General features: G+C 41.3%; 2 protein-coding genes across 5 annotated transcripts in view; both read right to left on the bottom strand.

The window, feature by feature from the left end:
* Positions 1 to 8,575, bottom strand: part of ALKBH3 (alkB homolog 3, alpha-ketoglutarate dependent dioxygenase) — an 81,510-nt gene extending 72,935 nt beyond the window's left edge. For all 4 annotated transcript variants that reach the window (XR_013929252.1, XR_013929253.1, XR_013929254.1 and 1 more), the window contains exons 1-6: positions 7,592 to 8,575; positions 5,940 to 6,052; positions 4,802 to 4,836; positions 3,806 to 3,853; positions 2,162 to 2,265; positions 868 to 956 (exon numbers count right to left, since the gene is read on the bottom strand). Coding sequence is in view for 1 of the 4 variants with exons in the window: in XM_080394247.1 (XP_080250373.1) it covers positions 868 to 956; positions 2,162 to 2,265; positions 3,806 to 3,853; positions 4,802 to 4,836; positions 5,940 to 6,052; positions 7,592 to 7,661 (459 nt within the window). In the remaining 3 variants the exon portion in view is untranslated. The remainder of the gene's footprint in view (positions 1 to 867; positions 957 to 2,161; positions 2,266 to 3,805; positions 3,854 to 4,801; positions 4,837 to 5,939; positions 6,053 to 7,591) is intronic.
* Positions 8,576 to 8,727: 152 nt separating this feature from the next.
* HSD17B12 (hydroxysteroid 17-beta dehydrogenase 12) overlaps positions 8,728 to 19,866 on the bottom strand; it is an 88,990-nt gene continuing 77,851 nt past the window's right edge. Inside the window, exons 9-11 of the mRNA XM_080394246.1 lie at positions 17,414 to 17,479; positions 10,619 to 10,768; positions 8,728 to 10,419 (exon numbers count right to left, since the gene is read on the bottom strand). Coding sequence (XP_080250372.1) covers positions 10,315 to 10,419; positions 10,619 to 10,768; positions 17,414 to 17,479 — 321 coding nt within the window. The 3' untranslated portion in view covers positions 8,728 to 10,314. The remainder of the gene's footprint in view (positions 10,420 to 10,618; positions 10,769 to 17,413; positions 17,480 to 19,866) is intronic.

Genomic DNA, 19,866 nt, shown 5'->3' with positions numbered 1-19,866 from the left:
TATGGTATTTTTGAGACTACAAAATCTTCACAACTCATCTTGTTAAAAACACCTTTCCACTTTTCCCAAACTGAGCTTTGCTTTCCTAGGAGGCACTCCCTTTGGCAGCAGTTCTGGGACTTGGGACACTTCTCCCTCATGCTGCCCAGCCTTCAACAGTCACAATTTAGGTTCAGAACACTGCAGCCTACTGCCATGGAAATGTCAAACAAAGCAAGACCAAGGGACAGGCCAACGGGACAACAGGCTGGAAGACAGAGAGAGCAAATGAACATGAACAAAACATCAACAAGTCACTCAGAAGGTTTTGATCCCTTCCAAAATAGCACGGGAAATTGCATAGTACAATCTGGAGTTGCTGAACAGGCAGGTTGTGTGTATGCATTTCATAGCATGCACACAGAAACCAACAATATGCTTAAATTCTCATTTAAGCAGTATTGAATCTAAGTGTTTCTGCAAGTAACTATTTCAGTAATTGATATTACTGTATCTTTACAACAAATAACTCAGTATGACTGAGTACACCACAATCTCCCAGATAAAGATGCATAGATTAAGTCACATGTAATGATTCAGTTTTGTTCAAAGCTAGAGTGACCCAAAAGCAGGACTTTAAACTCTGCAGTGATAATTTTCTTTTGCCAATGTTTGGCAACTAAATCATGCTCCTCTCCTTCAATCCACTCATAATGCTTGTTTTATAAAGTTGTCCACACTCCACTAGAACTTGCTGCTGATCACAAATGAAATGCTGATAGATACTCTATCATAAAAACAGAGGATAGACAGAATTCTTGTCCCTCAATCTCTGCAAAGGATTTCTCTGTAGATGGTAATAAAAGAAAACTGTAAACACATACATACATTTGGGTTTGGCTGCATTGTTATCCTGGAGTATGTGTAAGGAAGTTCTCCATACCAGGAGGTAAGCCTTGGTTCCTCAAAAGAGACTCCTATAACCAAGAAAAACAGGAAAACTTTCTCAGTTGCCTTATCAAAGAGCTTGAAAATGGAAAGATGATGCAATTCTGCCAAAAAACTTAATCAAAAAGGGACTGCCTGCACACCTAAAGTTAAAAGCAGCCCCTTAAAATCCTCAACCTTACATAATGAACTCAAGTAAAGGAATGAGATTATTCAAAAGCAGGCTTGTGTCTGCAAAAGGAATTACCTTGTCAAAATCCTGGAACCACATCAATTTTCTCATCCCTATGCCAGACAGGGCAGGGACTGAACAAATTAAAGATAGCAGAATGAAACTAAAATTTTATTTATAATTCTGGCTTTCTTTATATTCTCCTGGTTCCAGTGCCCAATACACTGGCATAAGTTGCAAGATGAATCCACTGGTAAGGATGAAGTGGCAAGGGCTGCAACATCAGTGGGACATTACAGAAGAGGAACATAGCAAGGCTGCACAAGTAATACTTTGTCAAATACGCGTGTGCTCTGAGGTGTAATACAAACATCAAGTTAAAATTACTTTCAGCTTCTTAAAAGACTACCTTGGTACCTATTTCGCATACTTGACAGGTAACATTCTCCATTCTACAGTACCTTTATTGCAAGCCAATAAACACATTTTCCAGCCCTGTCCAGTAACTACTTCAATATATTATCTTACATCCGTTCCTGACTGAAAGGGGAATTAGCTAGAACAGCTGCCCCTTAGTGAACAAATCCAGAATAGCAGCCTCTTTATTTACTGCATACTGGAAGTAATAAGCAAAGAAAAGGGAAAAGAAACATGCTCTGCTAGGATTTTAAGTGAGAGGCAAAAAATATTCCTGGTGACAGAAACCTCAAAGAACACAGTTTTTGCAGCATCACTGGGAGACAGCATGAAGGGATGGGGCGCAGGCCTAATCTAAAAAAGGAGTGGGAAAAAGAACTGTAGATGATAGAGGAGACAGTAAAATTCAAAGATTTTTAAGACAAGAAATTTTAATTTGGAAAAAATCTCATTTAATTGGCAATAGGAACATGGTGATAGATGGAAAAATAAGCAGCAGTACTCTTCAAATAAGCAAGGAAAACCTGGAAGGAAATGTAAAGCAGTGGTAATGTGTAAAATGAAAACCAGTGGTAAACAATGCATAAATTTTGGTATGGAAGTAACCAGGGAATGACCTGAAAAGTTGGTCTACACACTCCTTACCCTGTCTGACGTGAGTTCGCTGACCCCAGGGTATGTCTTGGAGGAGTTGTTCAAACATCCAGTCTGCTTGTTCTGAGTCAATAAAGCCAGGAATCAAATGAATCCTAAGGAAGAAAAAGATAAAAGATGGAAGGAATATACACTTCTATATAAGCTTTGATAAAATATTTAATTTCCAGGATTTCCAAAGGGAGCTAAGAATGACTGTAATGCATCAGACCAAAAGTCAAAACCCAGCATCCTCTTTCTGACCACAGCCAAAAGCAGGTGAGAAGGAAAGAACAGAAAGCAGCTGGAGCTCCTGATGAGTCTTCCTCTCACCAAACACGTCTAATTGCTTTTCAAAACCTATAAAAATATATGACACCTACAATATACTACAAGTCCCATAATCAGCCATATACTGTGAGAAAAACGGCATCCTTCTGCTTGTTATTAACTTCACATTTGATAAACTAGAGAGCCCTGATTATGGTACTACAATCAACATAAGTAAATAATTGCCCTTTATTCACCCTCTCCATGCCACTCAGAATTTGATAGCCCTTTATCACTATTGCCATCCTATCCTCTCTTCTCCACGCACAAGAACCCTAGAGTATTTAACCCCTCCTATTTTTACATTTTCATATGTACATTGCATATTTTGACCATACTAACAGCAGCATTCACAAATTCCAGCCACTGTGGTGGACTACAGAATAGGAATGCTGTTCACAAGAGTTTACTCTCGCAAGTGTGAGAAGTGCTTCAAAGACATCATAATAAGATTATGCAGTAAAAGTACTAAAAGAGATGCAAAATCTGATTATTAACTTTTCAGAAATTTATATATTCCAGCAACATATTATGAAAACAAACTCCAGAAAATGACAGAATAACCTAGCTGGCTGTGTATCTTTTCTCTTTCCGACTGGTCAAAGCTTTTACTGTTCAAATTGGTATGAAAATTTACCAAGATGAAAGCTTTGAAATAAATGCACAGAAAGTTACTATATCCGTGGCATTTTTTCACTATTAATGAAATCTAGCAAATTCAGAAGAAAAGGATTAATCTTGATATTGCAACTAAGTCAGCAAGGTAAAATAAAATGCATTTTAATTATTAGGAATCACAAAAAAAGTAGGTTTTGTTTTGAAGTGTCCGGAAGCTGAAATAATTAAGGTATAGCATGTAAGCAAAAGGGACAACCCTCAAGTTACCAAATCTGCCTGAAGTTAAATGCTTTTATTAGACTGATTTAAAACAAGTCCAATTTACAGCTAAAAGTCTTTGGTAGCTCTTAACTGTACAACATAGACATGCACTTGCTAACACAAGAATACTGATCCAAATTTCAAGTAGCAACTTACTCTGGATTGTGACACAAATGGACACAGCCCCTCTCCTTATCCCAGACAAGAACACTAGCGGCAGTATGCATTAGATGTTAAGAGGTTCATTTTTCTTCTCTTCAGCGCTGCTCAGAACTGTGTAAACCTCTGCTACCTGATACTCAAAGTATTTCCAGAAGAACTCCAAACAGAGGATGCACAGGAAGGGCACTATGCACCTGCTAGAGTCAAAACACTCTACAGAGAGCAGACTTCAGAAAGCTGAGTATCACTGCCTTGTTCTGCAATAACAAAGTTCCATCCACTTACCTAGAAACGCCAGTTGGTGCTTTGCTAAGCTCATACACACCAGGCTTGCTGAGGATGTAGAAAGAAAACAGCAATCAGATGGACAAACAAGGAATTATCTTACACTGAGCAGCATGGACTAGAATTGCTGTAAACCTGGCCTAGGGCGAGTTTTCTTTAAAAAAGAAAGGAAGATTAAAAAAGGGAAGCAATAATGTTCTGGAGATAGTCAGAGTAAGGCAGCAAGGGTGTTGCAGAAGCAAATGAGTTTTTGTGTACTTCCTGCCTCTCCTTTCACCAAAGGCTCAATATTCAGTTTTAGGGCTCTAGAGAGAAGTAGACAAGGGACATTCACAGAATCCAAAGGAGACAACCACACAAGACTGTACCTTGACCACTGTGTTTGCATTTACAGGCGCACTGAATAAGTAAATTCTACCAAGATAACCAAACTGAAGCAAAATTAATTTTCAAAATCTGTAACTTCACCATTCACCACTACACCTCGACACACTTTATGCCAAAGTTATTCTGAGAACATCCCCATTTCAACACAAAGGGTAAGTGATCTACAAATACCTAGCTTCACTATGACACACACTAGCAGCTACTTTTCCAAACCTTCAAAGGAATGCTTCAATGCTGCTTGAGTTGCCATACCAGCTATACTCCTGGATAACAGTAATTTCCAGCATAGAACAGGAACTGTTCTAGGAAAACGTACGTTGCTAACCAAGGAAGACATATTTGAAATTCGGTTCATCCAGAACGTCCAATTGTTTGTTCTTCCTGGCTTATACAGCTGCACCAAAGCTCTAAAAAATAGTTAACACAGACTTGAACTTTCCTGATTAGAAACTCAGGACGAAAGCCCTGAAAGTCTGTATTTTCCAATACTCATTTCTTCCAAAAGCAGGGCAGTTTTAAGCGGAGAAGGAACTCTTTTAGAGCAGATTCCCACTGACCAACAAGACAGAAAACCTACACAAAAGACAGTTAAGTCAGCAATATACTCACTCTATCACACCTGCTTCAGGAACTTTGCGCTCCACCTGTAAGGTAACAAGATGATACTTCATTAATATTAAACACTTATGTACCTGACATGCTCTAGTCAAACAGAACTAACTGCCATCTCTAGTGTCTCTATATAGCTGCATATTGATCTATCAGTGAAAAAAACATACTTCTGGACAACTGGGTAAGCAGTAACAACCCATCCACTCTCTCCATGCTTCAGAAACACTCAGAGCTACCCCTTCAGGTGTTTTTTAACAATCAACTGCCCCCTAAAGGGCATTCATTTCTAAATTAATTGGGTTATAACAATACTTGTTATTTATCAACTGCAACCAAAAAAATTCTTCTCCTTACATTTGGAGACATTACATTGTTAAAACAAACAAAAAAAAACCCCAAACCAAAAAACCCTCCAAGCACGGTAGTTTAATCCAGCCTAGATTATCATTCTGGTGGCCTCAGGGATTTATCCTTCTCCGAGCTCAGTGGAGTGCTGAAATGCAAGGAGGTACTGAGTTGAGCTAGCAAGAGGATCTAAATATAGTACTATATAGCTACCAGGGCTCTGCCACAGAGAAAAGAGAATCTCCTCAGACCATCTCCAATCCTTCCAAGCCAAAAAGACAACTTTTCAAACACTTACAAGTTAGAAATAAGTGTTCAAGACTTCTTTTTTTTTCCAAGCAAGGAACCGCCCTCCCATTGCACAGAGCACAACATTCTTCATTGTCTGACAAGACAAAGTCTATAATACAAATCCCATACACTTCCTCTGTAACAAATAAAACAGCTATCCCAACTGTGGGAAAAAAACAGAGCTGAAATCATGCTTAGGACATTGCATCATTCTGAGTATCTAAGAGAGCATACTATTTTGGCTTTCTGAATAAAAGTAGTTATGAACAGGTACATAACCAATACTCAGAATCTGAGGCTAAGCAAAGGGACTGTAACTCTTTCTGTTTGCCATATACGCAAGACAGTTGCAAACTCTGCTTGGTAAAAGCCCAAAGTTCAGCTCAGCTGAGTTTTTAATTTGGTTTTAAACATGAGACTATTATCTCAAAGTCTAATAATTTTCATCATCTGAAATTTAATAAAAATGAGATTCTGCTAGTTACCCTGCAATTTTTACCTCTGATGGCTTTTCAAAAACAAATTGCTTTTGAGTGTGAGGCTGATCTTTCCCCATCCATGCCGGTCCGGTGCCTGCGGGGGCAAGATTGCTGGCCACAGATGCCTTAAGTGCTAAAGCAAAGAGAGAAAAAAAAACAAAAAAAAAGGATCACATGAAATAAATTCCACTGTACAAAAAATACAGTATGGAAGAACTCATGGAATCGTTCTTTGAAGTATTCTCCTCTGCTTGGCAGAGACTCCAAGGAAGAGTTAAAATTGCACAGAGACTGGATTTTTTAAAAATATGTATTTATTATTCATAGACAACTGAAAACATCCAGTTATCAGAAAGGATGACATCTAGAACTTTCAATTCTACCACAAGCACCTATCAGATGCCAACAGAAATTCTTCCAAACAACTAAACTATTTCCCTCTGCAGGTTGTTGGGGTTTTTTTTACATAGAGAAAACCACTTCTATTTCTCCAAGAAAAACACTTCTATTAAAACAAGGGGGAAAGCATGGAAGAGCAACCCAGGCATACCACTTCATGTGTTTAATTTACACATGCAAACAGGCTTAGAAACAGGCCTGAAACAGAAAGGAATTAAGTCTTTACCTGTACAATTCAAAAGATGTTAAAAACATCCCTTTAGGAATAGGTGGAACGAAACGCACCTGTGACAGAAAACTTACAGGCTACATGCACAAGTCAAAATAACTGGATCATGTCATTCAGGAATTAAAAAAAAAAAAAAAATCAGCTTGCCTAGGATGCTCAGTCTGGAGAGAAATGGGAGCTTTACCGAGTATAGCAATCAGGCAAGCAAAACACAGGTGTTTTGACCATGTTCATAAACCAAACTGGTCCTTCTTGCAGGGTGGGAACCGCACACGGTGCCCTCCTGCCCTGCACTCTTTGCTTCAGGCGTTTGGTACAAAACAGGGATGTAAACTCCTGCCCTTTCAACTAGTGCTCTCTGTTTTGCAATGATTTCAGTATAAAAAGAGAAAAGAAGCCACACAATAGGCTTTACTCATAAAAACAACTAATAGTTACTTCAGAAGTTAGCTCTGCCAAATTCTATCCGTCACATTCAAGCTGCCCAGAGGTGGGAAGGGTACCTTGCTCCGGCATGCCCGCTACAAGTAACGCAGCTGTACACGTATGCTGCTGACCCGGCACCGTGTCCAAAACGGCTACAACACGCCTGTGACTTGCGTAAAAGTTTTATTTTTAAAAGCGGGTTCGAACACCCGAGCTCCCCTTGCCTGGACACAGCGGGCTACCGCCGGTCACCGTGTCACACGGCGGGGCCGAGGCGGCGGGGCCCGGCAGCACCGCGCCCCCGGCACCCACCGCCCGCCCTCGGAGCAGCCCCGCCAGCAGCCACCCTTCTCGCCGCAGCTCCCCGCGCACCGTCCGTGAGGGCGGCGAGGCTGGGGTCGCCTCAGCGCTCCCCTCCGCGGCCGGGCTCGCTCCGACGCCGCACACCGCGGACGCGGCCGGGTTCGGGGCTCGCTCACGCCGGCCCCTCCGCAACGCCGCGGCCCGCAGAGAAGGGCCCGGCCGCCCCGGACACCTCCGCGGCCCGGCGGCAGAGGCCGCGGGCCGTCCGACAGCGCGGCACGGCCCGGGGACCGCGGCCGCGCCCTCGGGCCTTACCTGCGGGCCGCCCCGCCGGGGCGCCGGCCCAGCCGCCCTGCACACGGGCCCGCTGCCGCCTCCCCGCCATGCCACCGCCCCAGCGCCGGCCCGCAGGTTCCGCTTCCGCCCGCGGCGGCCGCCTGCCGGGCTGGGCCTGCGCTGCCACCGCCGGGGCACGCCTCCAGCGGCGGCACGGAGGGGCAGGGCGCTACCGGCCCGCGGGGGCAGCGGGAAGGGAAGGTCGGTGCGCGGGTCCGCTCGCCAGGAGGCCCTGAGCCACCGTGTCAGTTACGCGTATATTTCCCCCTGCGCGGGAAGCGGCGGTGCGGATGGGTAAAGTTACCAGCCATGAGGGAAACCAGAACCGGCGCCCGCCGCGGCGCCCGGCCCCAGCACAGAGCCTTGGCGGCAGCTCCCCCCCGCCCGCGGCCGGTGCTCACAGGCGCTGCTGCCCCCGCAGCCCGGCGCCGCCCCGGGCACCCGGCACCTGCACCGGGGAGGCGAACGGAGCGGGCACGCTACTCATCCCCTGCCCCGAAGGGAGTGAAAACTGACCCCGCTCGCGGATGATCCTGCATCCGTGATCGGAGCAGGAGCTGTGAAGCGACGGCAGAAGCAGCCCAAGGCACCCCGCCCCTCCCCTAGCACACGCCCGGGATGGGTCCGAGTACCTCGGAAGCCGGTGAGTACACATGGCCTCAGCTGCAGGGCGGGCAGGCGGTCAAAGCCAAAGTCAAGGCACTTCAGGTGAAACAGCGACTCCCTGCTGCAGTCTGCAAACACAAGACCCCGAGGCAGCACCGAGGGACCACAGCCGAACCCCTGCCGCGGCGGCACCGGGTACCACACCATCCCCGCAGGCACCGCCTCCCCAGCACCTTCAGCAGCTAGAAAATCGTTATTTGGAAATAACTGTTTCTTATTAATAGCTTAATTAATAGTTCTTCTAATGAAGTTTATTATGGGTTCCAGTGATTTTAAAATATCAGCACCGTAAAATAGATAACAGCCAGGAAAACAGATTAATAAAAGCTTTGGTTTGGGCACATAAAAGTACAGTAATTATCACTGCATTATCATAAACGATAAAGGACAAGCAGACATCTAAATGTACAGGCAAATATTTTTCAGGGAAAAAACAACACAATACAGAGTCAGAGTAGATTCTATTTTATTTGTTTTACAAAGTCAAAACCATACAGATTTAGTCCAATGCTTCCACATCAGATCCAGAGCAAACCAAGTCTTGTGCTCTTACAGAACTAATACCACTGACTTCACCATCCCTGTTCCAAAAAATTAAGAAAACTATGGGATAGGATCTGCGTCTCAGATTTGATCAGCACCATTGCATCGGTATTCAGGTTTTTTCAATGTACAGAAATGTTAGCCCCAAAATCATACCTCAGCACAACATACTTTACTTCAAAATCAGAGCTTGAAATTGTTCTTTGAAGGACAGAATACAACCTCCACTCCTCAGTCTCAGGAAGTCACCACGGAAAACTGTGGTAGCTGCTTGCAGTTTGATTTGCCATATAAATTTCAATATATTTTATGTTTATAAGAAGGATTATTAGAGACTTTAAAGAGTAGGTAAATACAAACAACAGCAGTGCAGATTTCTCATATATTCTGATCCCTGTCTCCTGGAGCTGAAGAACTTCAGCCTCACTGGAGCACTCAGTTTTGGAATAGAACCATGAAACAAATGAGCTAATTTAAACACCATTAAGAGTGTTCTGCATTTAAAGAAGTTTACTCATTCTCATTTTTAAAGCTGTCTCAAATATTCAGGATTCACATTTCAAAGGGCCTCACCAAAAAGACAGACTGATACATACTTCAAAAATAATTTAACTGTCATTGCTAACAAGGAGAGTAACTAATTTCAAGCTCTGCATTTAAAGTACCCATAATCTTTTACATAGCAGCTAGCATGTAATACAAAGCTTTTGACATTTATCTACATTGTGTTATCACCACCTATTACAAAGAGCAGGCACTGAACTTTTAAAAATGTTATTACAAATCGTAAAGATTACATATTACTGAAAAGTTAGAATCCATATTCAAGAACCAAGAATTTAAATACTTTTTGAAATGTTATTTTATGTATATATTTATAGATGAGCTATTACACTTATTTGGGGTTTTGGCCCATTTCCCTCAAGTTCATAACAAAAATCACCCTGGACCATGTAAGCAGACTAATGCTCACAAGCTGGCTGACAATGCAGAATCCCTGCAACTACCCAAAACCTGAGCTGGGAAAAAAATTACATTGTCAGTAGTGCTAGGTTACCTTTTTAAATAAACTCTCCCTTCCAACTCCTGCCCACCTGTCCAGAAATATGCGAAAACTACTATTTTTCTGCCCTTCACCCACCTGCACGATACATAGATGTGATGGACGCTATATGACCAAGTTGTTACTCAACAGCACAATGTCTGATCAAGTCCATGTAAGTATTTCTTAAAGCCCAGTGCAATTTTAGTCCAAAGCACGTCCCCCTTCATAAATCTATAAACAAATAAAGCCTATTTTAAAGTCAATATTAAGAAGTCAACATTAAGAAGTCAACAGTCCCGTTTCACCTGTATCCTCAAAACAGGACTGTTTCACTTGTTAGAAAGTACACCTACGATTGAAGATGTTCAAAACATTAGGTCTACTTGGTGCTGCACCATGGGTATGGAACCTGCAGCAGTCTCAGGCTTCTGAGATCGTTATCTCCAACTTACTTCTCCTTCATTTTTTTCAAGTAACGAGCCCGTATTTGTTTGTTTGTTTTCATGAGTAAATTAATGACAGCAGGTGTAGGTAGAAGAGAGAAGATCCATCCCTAAATAAAAAAAAAAAAAGGTAAGTCTTAGTTTTTTATAGCCTGTACTAAGTGAAATCTAACAGTTATCAGCACACACAAATATTACCAAGTTATAATTAGAAGAACAAAAATAATTAATATGCAAAATTATTCTTTACTCTTCTTCCATAATAAACGCAAAGGACATTCCAGATCCTTGTTTTCCAAGGTGACTTACCATGAGTGCATGGGGTAGGCACCCATTGGTCCGCGACTGCAGGCCTACCGTGCCTAAGGCAGCTCTGACATATGTTTCAGGACTGGGCTTACTGAAGGTCGGCTTGCGGATTTTGGACATTTTCGTTGCCACATAATATGGTAGAACACTCTGCATGTAGGAAAGATCATGTTAAGCAGAGAATGCTTTCAGATTAACTTACATACCCATCAAGGAACTAATATAATTGGAAATTAGATAACCTGTATACTGAATTCTAGCTTAAGCTAAGCCTTCTTTCCAGTTCTAAGATCACAATGTACAATATCTAAAACGTGTTTAATCTGGTATCTTGCAGGACATGTTTAGAAGGATAGGTTCAGTGGTCCACTGACAGTCAGCATCAGCAGCTGAGGCCCTACAAGTATATGGTTGAAAAGCCTTTCTTACAGTTTGCCTTGTAAGTACAAAATTTCATTCCAGTTATTTAACAGAAAATGCTATAGTGTCTCTTTTCTGTAGTAACCCCCCAACGTTTGCTTGGGAGGGAGGTGCAGAACCCAAGACAGGGATTTTATGCTTAATTAACAGCTCCACACTTTGGCACCTTTACAAAGGGAAACATGGAGGTGGGAAGAAGAAGGAGAAAAGGGAACACCAGGAGGCTTGGAACATGGAGCTTGTACTGCACTGGAGGGCTCAGAGGATGGAGGAAATACCGGTACCACAGTGGAAGACCTCAAGCACAGAAAGAAGGATCAAGAAACACAGCACAGTTAATGAGCTTTTATAGCAATGTTTGGAAGAAACAGAAAAAGTGACAGGGGGTCACAGAACTACCTGGCCCTGACATAATGGAAAAGCAAGAGGAAGCAGCATGTGTATACTGCTGACGGGGGGACACTGGTACCACAACAGCATGTCAGTGGTGGGGCAAGATAGACCTGGGGGATCCAAAATCACGTTCCACCTATCCCTAGCTCATGCTGCTGGCAAAGGGAAGGGAAATGCATGTATACTCTTGCACTAGGAAGCAACCCTGTCGCCTCATAGTCATGATTTTGGCATTGCTTTTAACTTGTCCTCAATCTAGACCTCTAAAAAGGTCATCAAAAAAGCCCTGGTCTATAGTCACTTAATCACATATTAAACATACCAGACCTCACAAGCTCAGAAAAGTTGGAACCTTACCAACACTTTGACAAGGACCTCCTAAGACTACCTGTGGCTGCACTAGTGATTCAATACAGTCACTACTGCCCATCACAGCAGTGAGCACTATGGTTCACATACCTTTACAGCAGATATCTGAGAAGTGTGCATCCACTTCTGCTACAGTCATGGATCTCAAAATGAAAATACCATCTTGAAACTGTGTAATATTCGGGCAAGTTGCAGTTTGGAAACCCCTGCTTCCCCATGTTAGTGTCTTAAAGAACAATGACCACAGGTTTGACCTCAGAAACATTTACTATCACACTCTCAGAAGCATAGCACGGGGGAAATGACCACTTGAATTCTCACTGACTATTCATCCATGCCATAGTGTGCATGCTTCAACAGGAATTTGACCACCACAAACAGGATTGGTATGTCTGCTCATTACTTCACCCTAGAACATTAAAGCCGTGCACTTCTCTATGTATAGGACTTTCAATAATATACCATGAGCCTACTTTAAAATGGTGAGGAAAAACATGGAGACTTGAACTTCAGAAGTCTAAGCAGTTACTGTTACCTTTGAAGTTGTCAAAAAGTTACAAATGCTTGGATAAGAAAACCACTCCTTCTGTTACCATAACAGCATAAGTACCTAGTTTCAGCCCCAGAATATGAGCCTCATCCATTCTTCAGATTACATTTCTAAACGGAATCTCCAGTTTGGTGTTTTTTAAAAAAGAAAGCAATTCTAAGCTTAAAATTTGGTGGTGAATAAGATATGCAACATCCCCACACAGAGTGGCATTATAGTTATAGTTGTGATTTACTTTCTGTCTTCCTCTGTTAAAAACAGACTTCATAAGTGAACTGCACTACCCAGTTAAGCCACTGGATAGCATGAAGGGGCAAACAATTGTGCATGAGGATACTTGGAAAAAGCAAGCAGACAGTAGCACTACTGGTTAGCTATTGATTCACAGACTTCAAGTCACGTAGAACAGGATTACACTCTAACATTTTTTTTTTCCTCCCCAACGCGCTGCAAAAAACAGACAGGTATTTAATTTCAGAGGCATTAGATTTACCATCTTCCTATTTTAACAATTATGAAAAGACCTGTTGAATCCATTAGTTTCCCCCCCTTCTTCCTTCCCAGTTCAGCATTTTGCATTCAGGCAGATACAACCCACACTACCTGGGGAAGTAACTGCATAGAAAATTCCTTTTCTTTATGCAGGGAAAGCCTAGCATGCTCTCCAGTTTCAAGACGAGCCTTAGAAGTAGCTTATGTCAATACAATGTCTCTTGCTTGCTTAAAACATTTTCTGCTGCTTATAGCTCTGATGCTTATTAAAATTGGCTAGCACTCAGAATTGGGGTCTTGAATGTTGTATGAATGTAAGAAGTCAAGATCTCTAGTCCTAAACAGAAGCCTCTAATTATGCTACAGTCACGTAAAAATAAGCCCCAAAAAGACAGAATAGCTTGTTTACAGAATTTTATCACCTATTTTACCTTACTTTTTAATAAGACCAGAACTCTTGGGTGTCGCTAAAGAAGTTTCTTTCCATATCTTTGTGGGCAAAAGGAGGGTGGGGGACAAAGAGGAAATGGAGGAACTGCAACAACCAAAGCTGACCTGTACAGAAAGCTAAAAAGCTTTGGAGGAAGGAAGACAATGTCATTAGCCATTAGTTTGGTGACAGCACACTTTGCTGAATACCTGGACAGCGAGCTGGGCTTGTTCAGTGTGGTGAGAAGGAGGCTGGTGGTGACTCAATACCAGCCCAACATTTCAAGGGCAGTTGTGAAGATGATAGCCAAACTCTTTCTGGTAGTGCCACGCAGAATAACAAGAGGCAAAACTGTCAATTTTGGCTGTGGAGTGCCAGACTGGACACTAGGGAGCAAGCCTTTTGTTAGGAGAGCAGTACAACACTCAAACCAGACTGTCCAGAGAGGCCGTGGCACTCCTGCCCTTGAAGGTTTTCAAGATTTGCTTGGATAAAGCCATGACTAGCCCATGACCTAGTGTGAGCAGCAGTCACACTAACTCCCAGGCAATCCCACTGCTAGGAGAGTAGGAGGTTAAGACTAGAAAACTTTCTAGAAATCCCTTTAGATGAACACTTCCTTGGTTTTGTGATCTGTTATTTTATATAGTGGATACGGCAGAAGAAAACAGGTAGTGAAATGTTTTGACTGTTACACTTTTGTTACACATAGTAACGAAGTATAGAGGGAAAATGACAATAACTGAAGTTTACAAAAACTGAGTAAAAGGGGTAAAGAACCAAGCAATATTTTTAGACGTATTCAAAAAGCAAAAGTTTCAGAAGAGTCTGCAGAAACCTTTCAGGGAGAGATTTTTCCAGTAGTGTCTTGAGGGGAGTCCTTATCTTCCTCATTCCTTTTCTTTCTGCCTATCTCTTTCTCTTCATGTAAACATACAGAATTTTCACTTACGCTATTACTGTGCTGCTTCCGTAAAATTAAGTAGGCCTGTCAGCCAAAAAGAGTGTATTTTTCATCTAAAGATGGCTACACTGCAATAAAAGCACTATATACTATCAAAACAGCTTCCACAAAGACAACAATCCACTTGAGCAAAGCAGATATACTTTAGGCTCCTCAGAAATTGGCAAAATCCCCCCTGCACTTTGTTTCTGCTTTTCATACAATGGTACTCTGCAGGTATGGGCATGGTAAAAGTTAAATCTTAAATGGTGATCTAAGCTGAAAGAGCGAGTCTGGAATTAAAAGCACTACACTTCTGAAGGTCACAGATATGAACTTCAAAGAATCTAAGGGAGGTGCAGTCTTCCTCAAGGCTTGAGGGAGGTAGGTCAGCTAGTCTTCACAGGAAGGTACTTGTAATATTCATTAGTGGTTTATAGTGACTTAAGATGGAACAAGACGACAAGGACATGGACTGCAATAAAATTAGCATAACAAATTGAAGCTGTGACAGCTATTGGTCATCAGGTCCACATAACTCAGAATGGCAATTCACTGTCTACATTTAGGGGCAAAAAAGCAGTGCTGTCAGGAATTCAGCACTCTCAGCCAACATGGGAGGTACAAAAAGACAGCTTACCACAACCTGTGAAGTTTTGTATGGGAAAATGTAACCGTTGATACAGAAAGCCAGATTTAATTCTTTATTTGTTTATGTTAAAAATGTAAGACACACAAAACTTTTTTCCTATCTTTTCCATACCCAAATGCTAGAAATTCTTTCCCATACTATGTATATTCACACTGTGTTTAATGCCTTCAGCCAAGCATGAGTTACTGAGTTATTTACCTTTTGGTCTCAATAGGTACTCCATAGTCTTAACTGAACAGTACCTGCTCCTTCTTTGTTCGTCTCTTAAACTGACAGAATACTATCTAAACAAAATTTGGGGAGGAGGAAACAAACGCACATAAGAGCAACACATCTCAAAGATGTAACACTTATCTCTCCTGCAAGCACCTGTCTCTAAATACTCTCAACACTGAGGTAACCATCAGCATCTCTACCTGAGAAAACACAACAAAACAGAGAAAGAGCTTAGACAACGTACTGCAACACGCAAAAAGAAAATCACACCCAGCTCTACTGCCAGTGAAGCAGCCTGGGCCTCGCAGTTTGTAGGTTGGTTTGAGCAGGGAAGAAATCCTACCAGAAGACTTCATATTATTGATGTAGACAAGAGAAATAGTCTTACCGGGTTTCTTCAGTCTCATTTGGAGACTGTGACCACAGACTACAAGAGGGCCACGCTGCATGTAGATGAAACTGATCAGAAAAACAGCTGTCTGATAATGAAGCTAAATCTGCAATACAATCCGAAACACACTAAGGAGACAGAAGCAATACAGAAGAGTGAAAGTGAAAAGAAAGCTGTAAGGAACTTGGCAGTATGGTAAAAATTGACCCGTTACAGGACCGTTTGAGGCTGAAGCCAGGAAAAGACTTGGAAAGCCCTGTGAGAAGAGAAAGTGACAAGGAGACATAAAACACTAAACACTGCTGCAGCTTCAACCACTTCAAGAACTGAGAGCGCACACAAACCACCCTGTACACTGAACCTGTTGCACTTGCTCAGAGTGCTCCCTTTTCATGCATCCTGCGTTGCTGCCGTTGGTTTAGCTGACAGTACACCCCAGGGTGCTAGGGCACAGCATCAAGCACTCTGAGGAGAAAGCATGCTTTGGGAGCACTACAGCAAGTTAGAATCTGTTACCAGTGTAAAACTAACATCACCTAGTCTATCCTCAAGGTCTGCAGCAGCAGTTAGAATGCTTTCACGAACCACCTTTGCTAGGTTTCTCTCCACTGCCAAGAGAGCCCAAAATAAAAAACATCCCTTAAGATGTTAAGTATAAGGTTTAAATCTAGGTTTAAACGAGGTTCCCATTAAAGGGTCAATGACTACATGGGAATAGCTCACACAGCAATTGTCTCTTTTTCTTAGCACAATCCTCTCAGGAACTGGGACAGGACATCATAATAAACATCTGGGACTAAACATCTGGACACAAAACTGCAGGACATTTCCTGGTGATAAGTTCTTGTTTTTTAAGTATACTTAAAGAGGTAAAAAAAAACGTAGCACATCAAAAAGGTAACATAGTCTTAAGTTGTTAAGAACTTCTCTATGGTTTTAAGCCATTAACAAAAGTTGTGCTCTCATGTTTAGTGATTACACAAAAAAGGCAGGCAACTTTGTGCCATGCTCCTCATAGGGCACTTGGAGTTCAGGTGGTTTTGAGAACCACCATACAGAACAGGGGAATGCCAGGTGTGGACATAGGCTAATCCTGTTTGGAAGAAGGTCCCTAAGTGAATTTAAAAAAAAATAAACCACTGCCTTCACAGTACAGATAGGATCTTACACCACCTTTATCAAACCGATTATGGCTCTGGAGAGTTAGCAGGTACAACAACAAGTGAAAAATTCAGTGTTTGTAGCTTGAAGTTCCAGCTTTGGCCATGTTTTGGAAGCAAACACTAAGAGTATGTGAGAAGTGATATTAAAGCAAAATCCAATAAAGCTGTGAGAGATTGGCTTGGTTTGCTTTTATGTCCCATCAAAAAAATAACTGAAATCATGGAATGTAAACAAATGAGGGGAAAAAAAGTCAAGACTCATTAGTAATGTGGAAGCCTGGTACTAAGAAAATTAAATCAGGCCATTACATACAAAGGGTCTTTGGGGCTTTTGTTTGTTCTTGCTACTATGCTTACACTAGCAGTTGATTCAGTGACACTGCAGGGACTGCAACTATTCTAGTCTTTTGAGCAGTTACCCATTGAATGTCTGTACAAATGCCCTCCAAAAAAAGTGCATTTCAGTAGATGAAGTTGTACAAAGATGTATTCTACTGAGTTGCACATGATTTTACAGAACATTTTATACTTAAATGTTTAATTACCACCGTCAGCTAAAAGAACCAAAACCACCCACAAAACCAAACTATGTTTTTGTTGCTTCAAGACACACTGTTTCAGAGTAACTTAAGAAAGCTGCTAATGGGATCAAAGGAAATCCTTATCCTTAATCTGTGTCACATATTCATGAATAGAGAATATGCTGATTCCCTTTTGTTACCAAGACACCAATGTTGCTGTGGTAACCACAGTTACATGAAACAAACTCTACTCACCTGCACAATGATGCCCTTGCTCTTATATTCTGCATGGAGGCCTTGGGAGAAGTAATCCACAAAAGCCTAGAGAGAAAAGAAGGGAAACTCACAGCATGCCACACATTAAAAAGGAAACTATAGTTTGCAGGGTTTTGTAAGCATATTGGAATTACTATTTAAAGTTCCTATTTGCAAAGTGAAAAACCTTAGGTTTTTGAAGAAACTTTGCATATTAGAGCAACACCATCTGAATAGAAACCCTATGCTTACAAAGTATTTTTACAGAAGTGAGGCTCAATCTAAACAAATAAAATCCTTTTGCATTTAGAAGGAATAGGAACTAGATTGGTTACACAAAGCCTAGTTAATAAAGGAAAATAAGACTTTGTATGTTCACTACTTATCTCCTTAGATGCTGGTTTGGTTTAGGGTTTTTTTAAGGAGTGATTTAAGTAGGGTTTCTCTTGTGTGTGGTTTTTAAAACACAGTGCTTAAATACTTTGTCTTCTGCCTTTACACTTTTGAGAAGTGCTACCCTATGGTGATACTTCTTCCTATTCCTAAAGTCCACCTCCACAGATTCTGTTCCAAACTTCTTGAAGTTTTAGAAATTGCAAGACTAAGTTTAAAGAAAGAAGCAAAAGGGCTTAAAAGGTGGATGCTATTATCTGCCTTCAAGATGCCCTCACATCTGATACAGCTGCCTCCACGGCCATGCCAAGGAAGTGTTGTCCTAATAACCCAAGGCTACTCAGCAGTTCAAACCAGCACAGATTCACCTTCCCCGGGCTCTTCTAAACCACTTTTCCACTCTTCCCTCCTGCAGTTCAGTGAGACAAAATATCAGGTTCTGCTATGGTTTCTTGTTTTAGTGAAACAGTACAGCTATGTAGGATGAATGGAGTACCTTCAGCTGAAGGAATTAAAACTCTTATCCATGCTTGAAGCTAAAATGAATACTAAATTCATTTAAGTATTTATGAAGCATTGCTTCTGACCAGTTTCAAAAACAGCAAAGCTGTAGTATTGCACCTGCAATACAGTCTTCCTTTGGTCACCATGTCACCAGTGGATTCACACAAGTCCTAACTGAAAGTAGCACTTCAGGTTTACAGTGCCCATTGTTTTTCCTACCAAGGTCATCCCACTGAACTCAGCCTATACAAGAAGCAACAGAAACACTCCCACACTGCTGGGCTATTTCTCTACATACACAAGATAGGAAAGGAAAAATGAGATTTTGCTGCATAGCAGATAGGTCTTTTTATTCTTCAAGTTGCATGTACAAGGTAGGAGGCTCATTTTAAAAAAAAAAAAAAATCTTCTGTCCAGCTGTTCTTTCCTTTCCCCTTTCCCCCAAGCATAAGTTCTTAATGAAATTCAGTACTCAACATGAACAAGACTCTGAAAGTCTGGTCTAGCAGAAATGATTCAAGTGAGCTAGCCATCTTATTGCAACAATAAGGCACTTGCATAGACATGCAAGTAGTTCAGTATAGTCCCTGAACACATTTGCCAGATGCATGTGTGATAACTGCACAGAGTATATCATAATCTATTGAAAACAAATAAAAAACCTATATTGTGTTAATCAAAGTGCTGTGATCATTCAAATCTCTAACTATTTCTACATGACAAGAGTCCCAAAATCAGTTACTGCTCCATATCGGAGAAACAGTATAAAGACTGTCATCCCTACTAGTTGCAAAAGGGTTGCAATAAAGAGAACGTTCATTTTATATGAAAAGAAAAAGCAACTTCCAGTATCCAAGTAAGCTTTAGAGGTTTTCTTCTTGAAGAACTGTATTTCAAGACAAGTTGGGTTTTCCATCTTCAGATGCTCACGCTCCCCAACAATCTTTAACTTAAAACCATCTTAAGAACACTCTAAGTAAACATCTTCTGAATAAGCAGATAAGCATTGCATGCAAGAAAATTTATTTTCCTTGTATATCCCATAACAAACCCAAATACTAAAGACATGGGGAAGAAAAAAGATACTGTATTTCACTTCTCATTAGTATTAACGCAAATAGATAGGTAAACATGTCAAAAAAAATAGGGCTATGATTTCTTTGTAAGTTTCTCATTTCATTGTAAACTAGGCAATTCTCCACAGGAAGGTTAAAGAGTTGAACTGAGTCTATTCCTGATAATTAGCCAAAGCCATTTACTTAAGACTTGAAGGATACTATGCTTTAAGCCCCCTCTATATAGAGGAGGAAAAAACCCTAGAAACTGCAGATACAGTCTTTCTATAGCTGTATTAGGAGAGTCACTTTCATGCTTACTAATCTTGCTGTGGTAGAAGATAAGCAGTGCTGATAATTGGCAGATTACTTAACCTGCAATTGAGTTGGGGTTTTTGGGGTTTGTTTTTGGTTTGTTTTTTTTTTTTTTTTTTTGGGGGGGGGGGGGGGGGGAAAGAAATATTTGAGATTCTCGTTGAAAAAGACTAACCAAAGAAGTGT

The sequence above is a fragment of the Falco punctatus genome (genome assembly GCF_963210335.1).
Source record: "Falco punctatus genome assembly, chromosome: 7".
NCBI classification, from domain to species: Eukaryota; Metazoa; Chordata; class Aves; order Falconiformes; family Falconidae; genus Falco; species Falco punctatus.
This window is presented reverse-complemented; position numbering and strand designations above follow the sequence as displayed.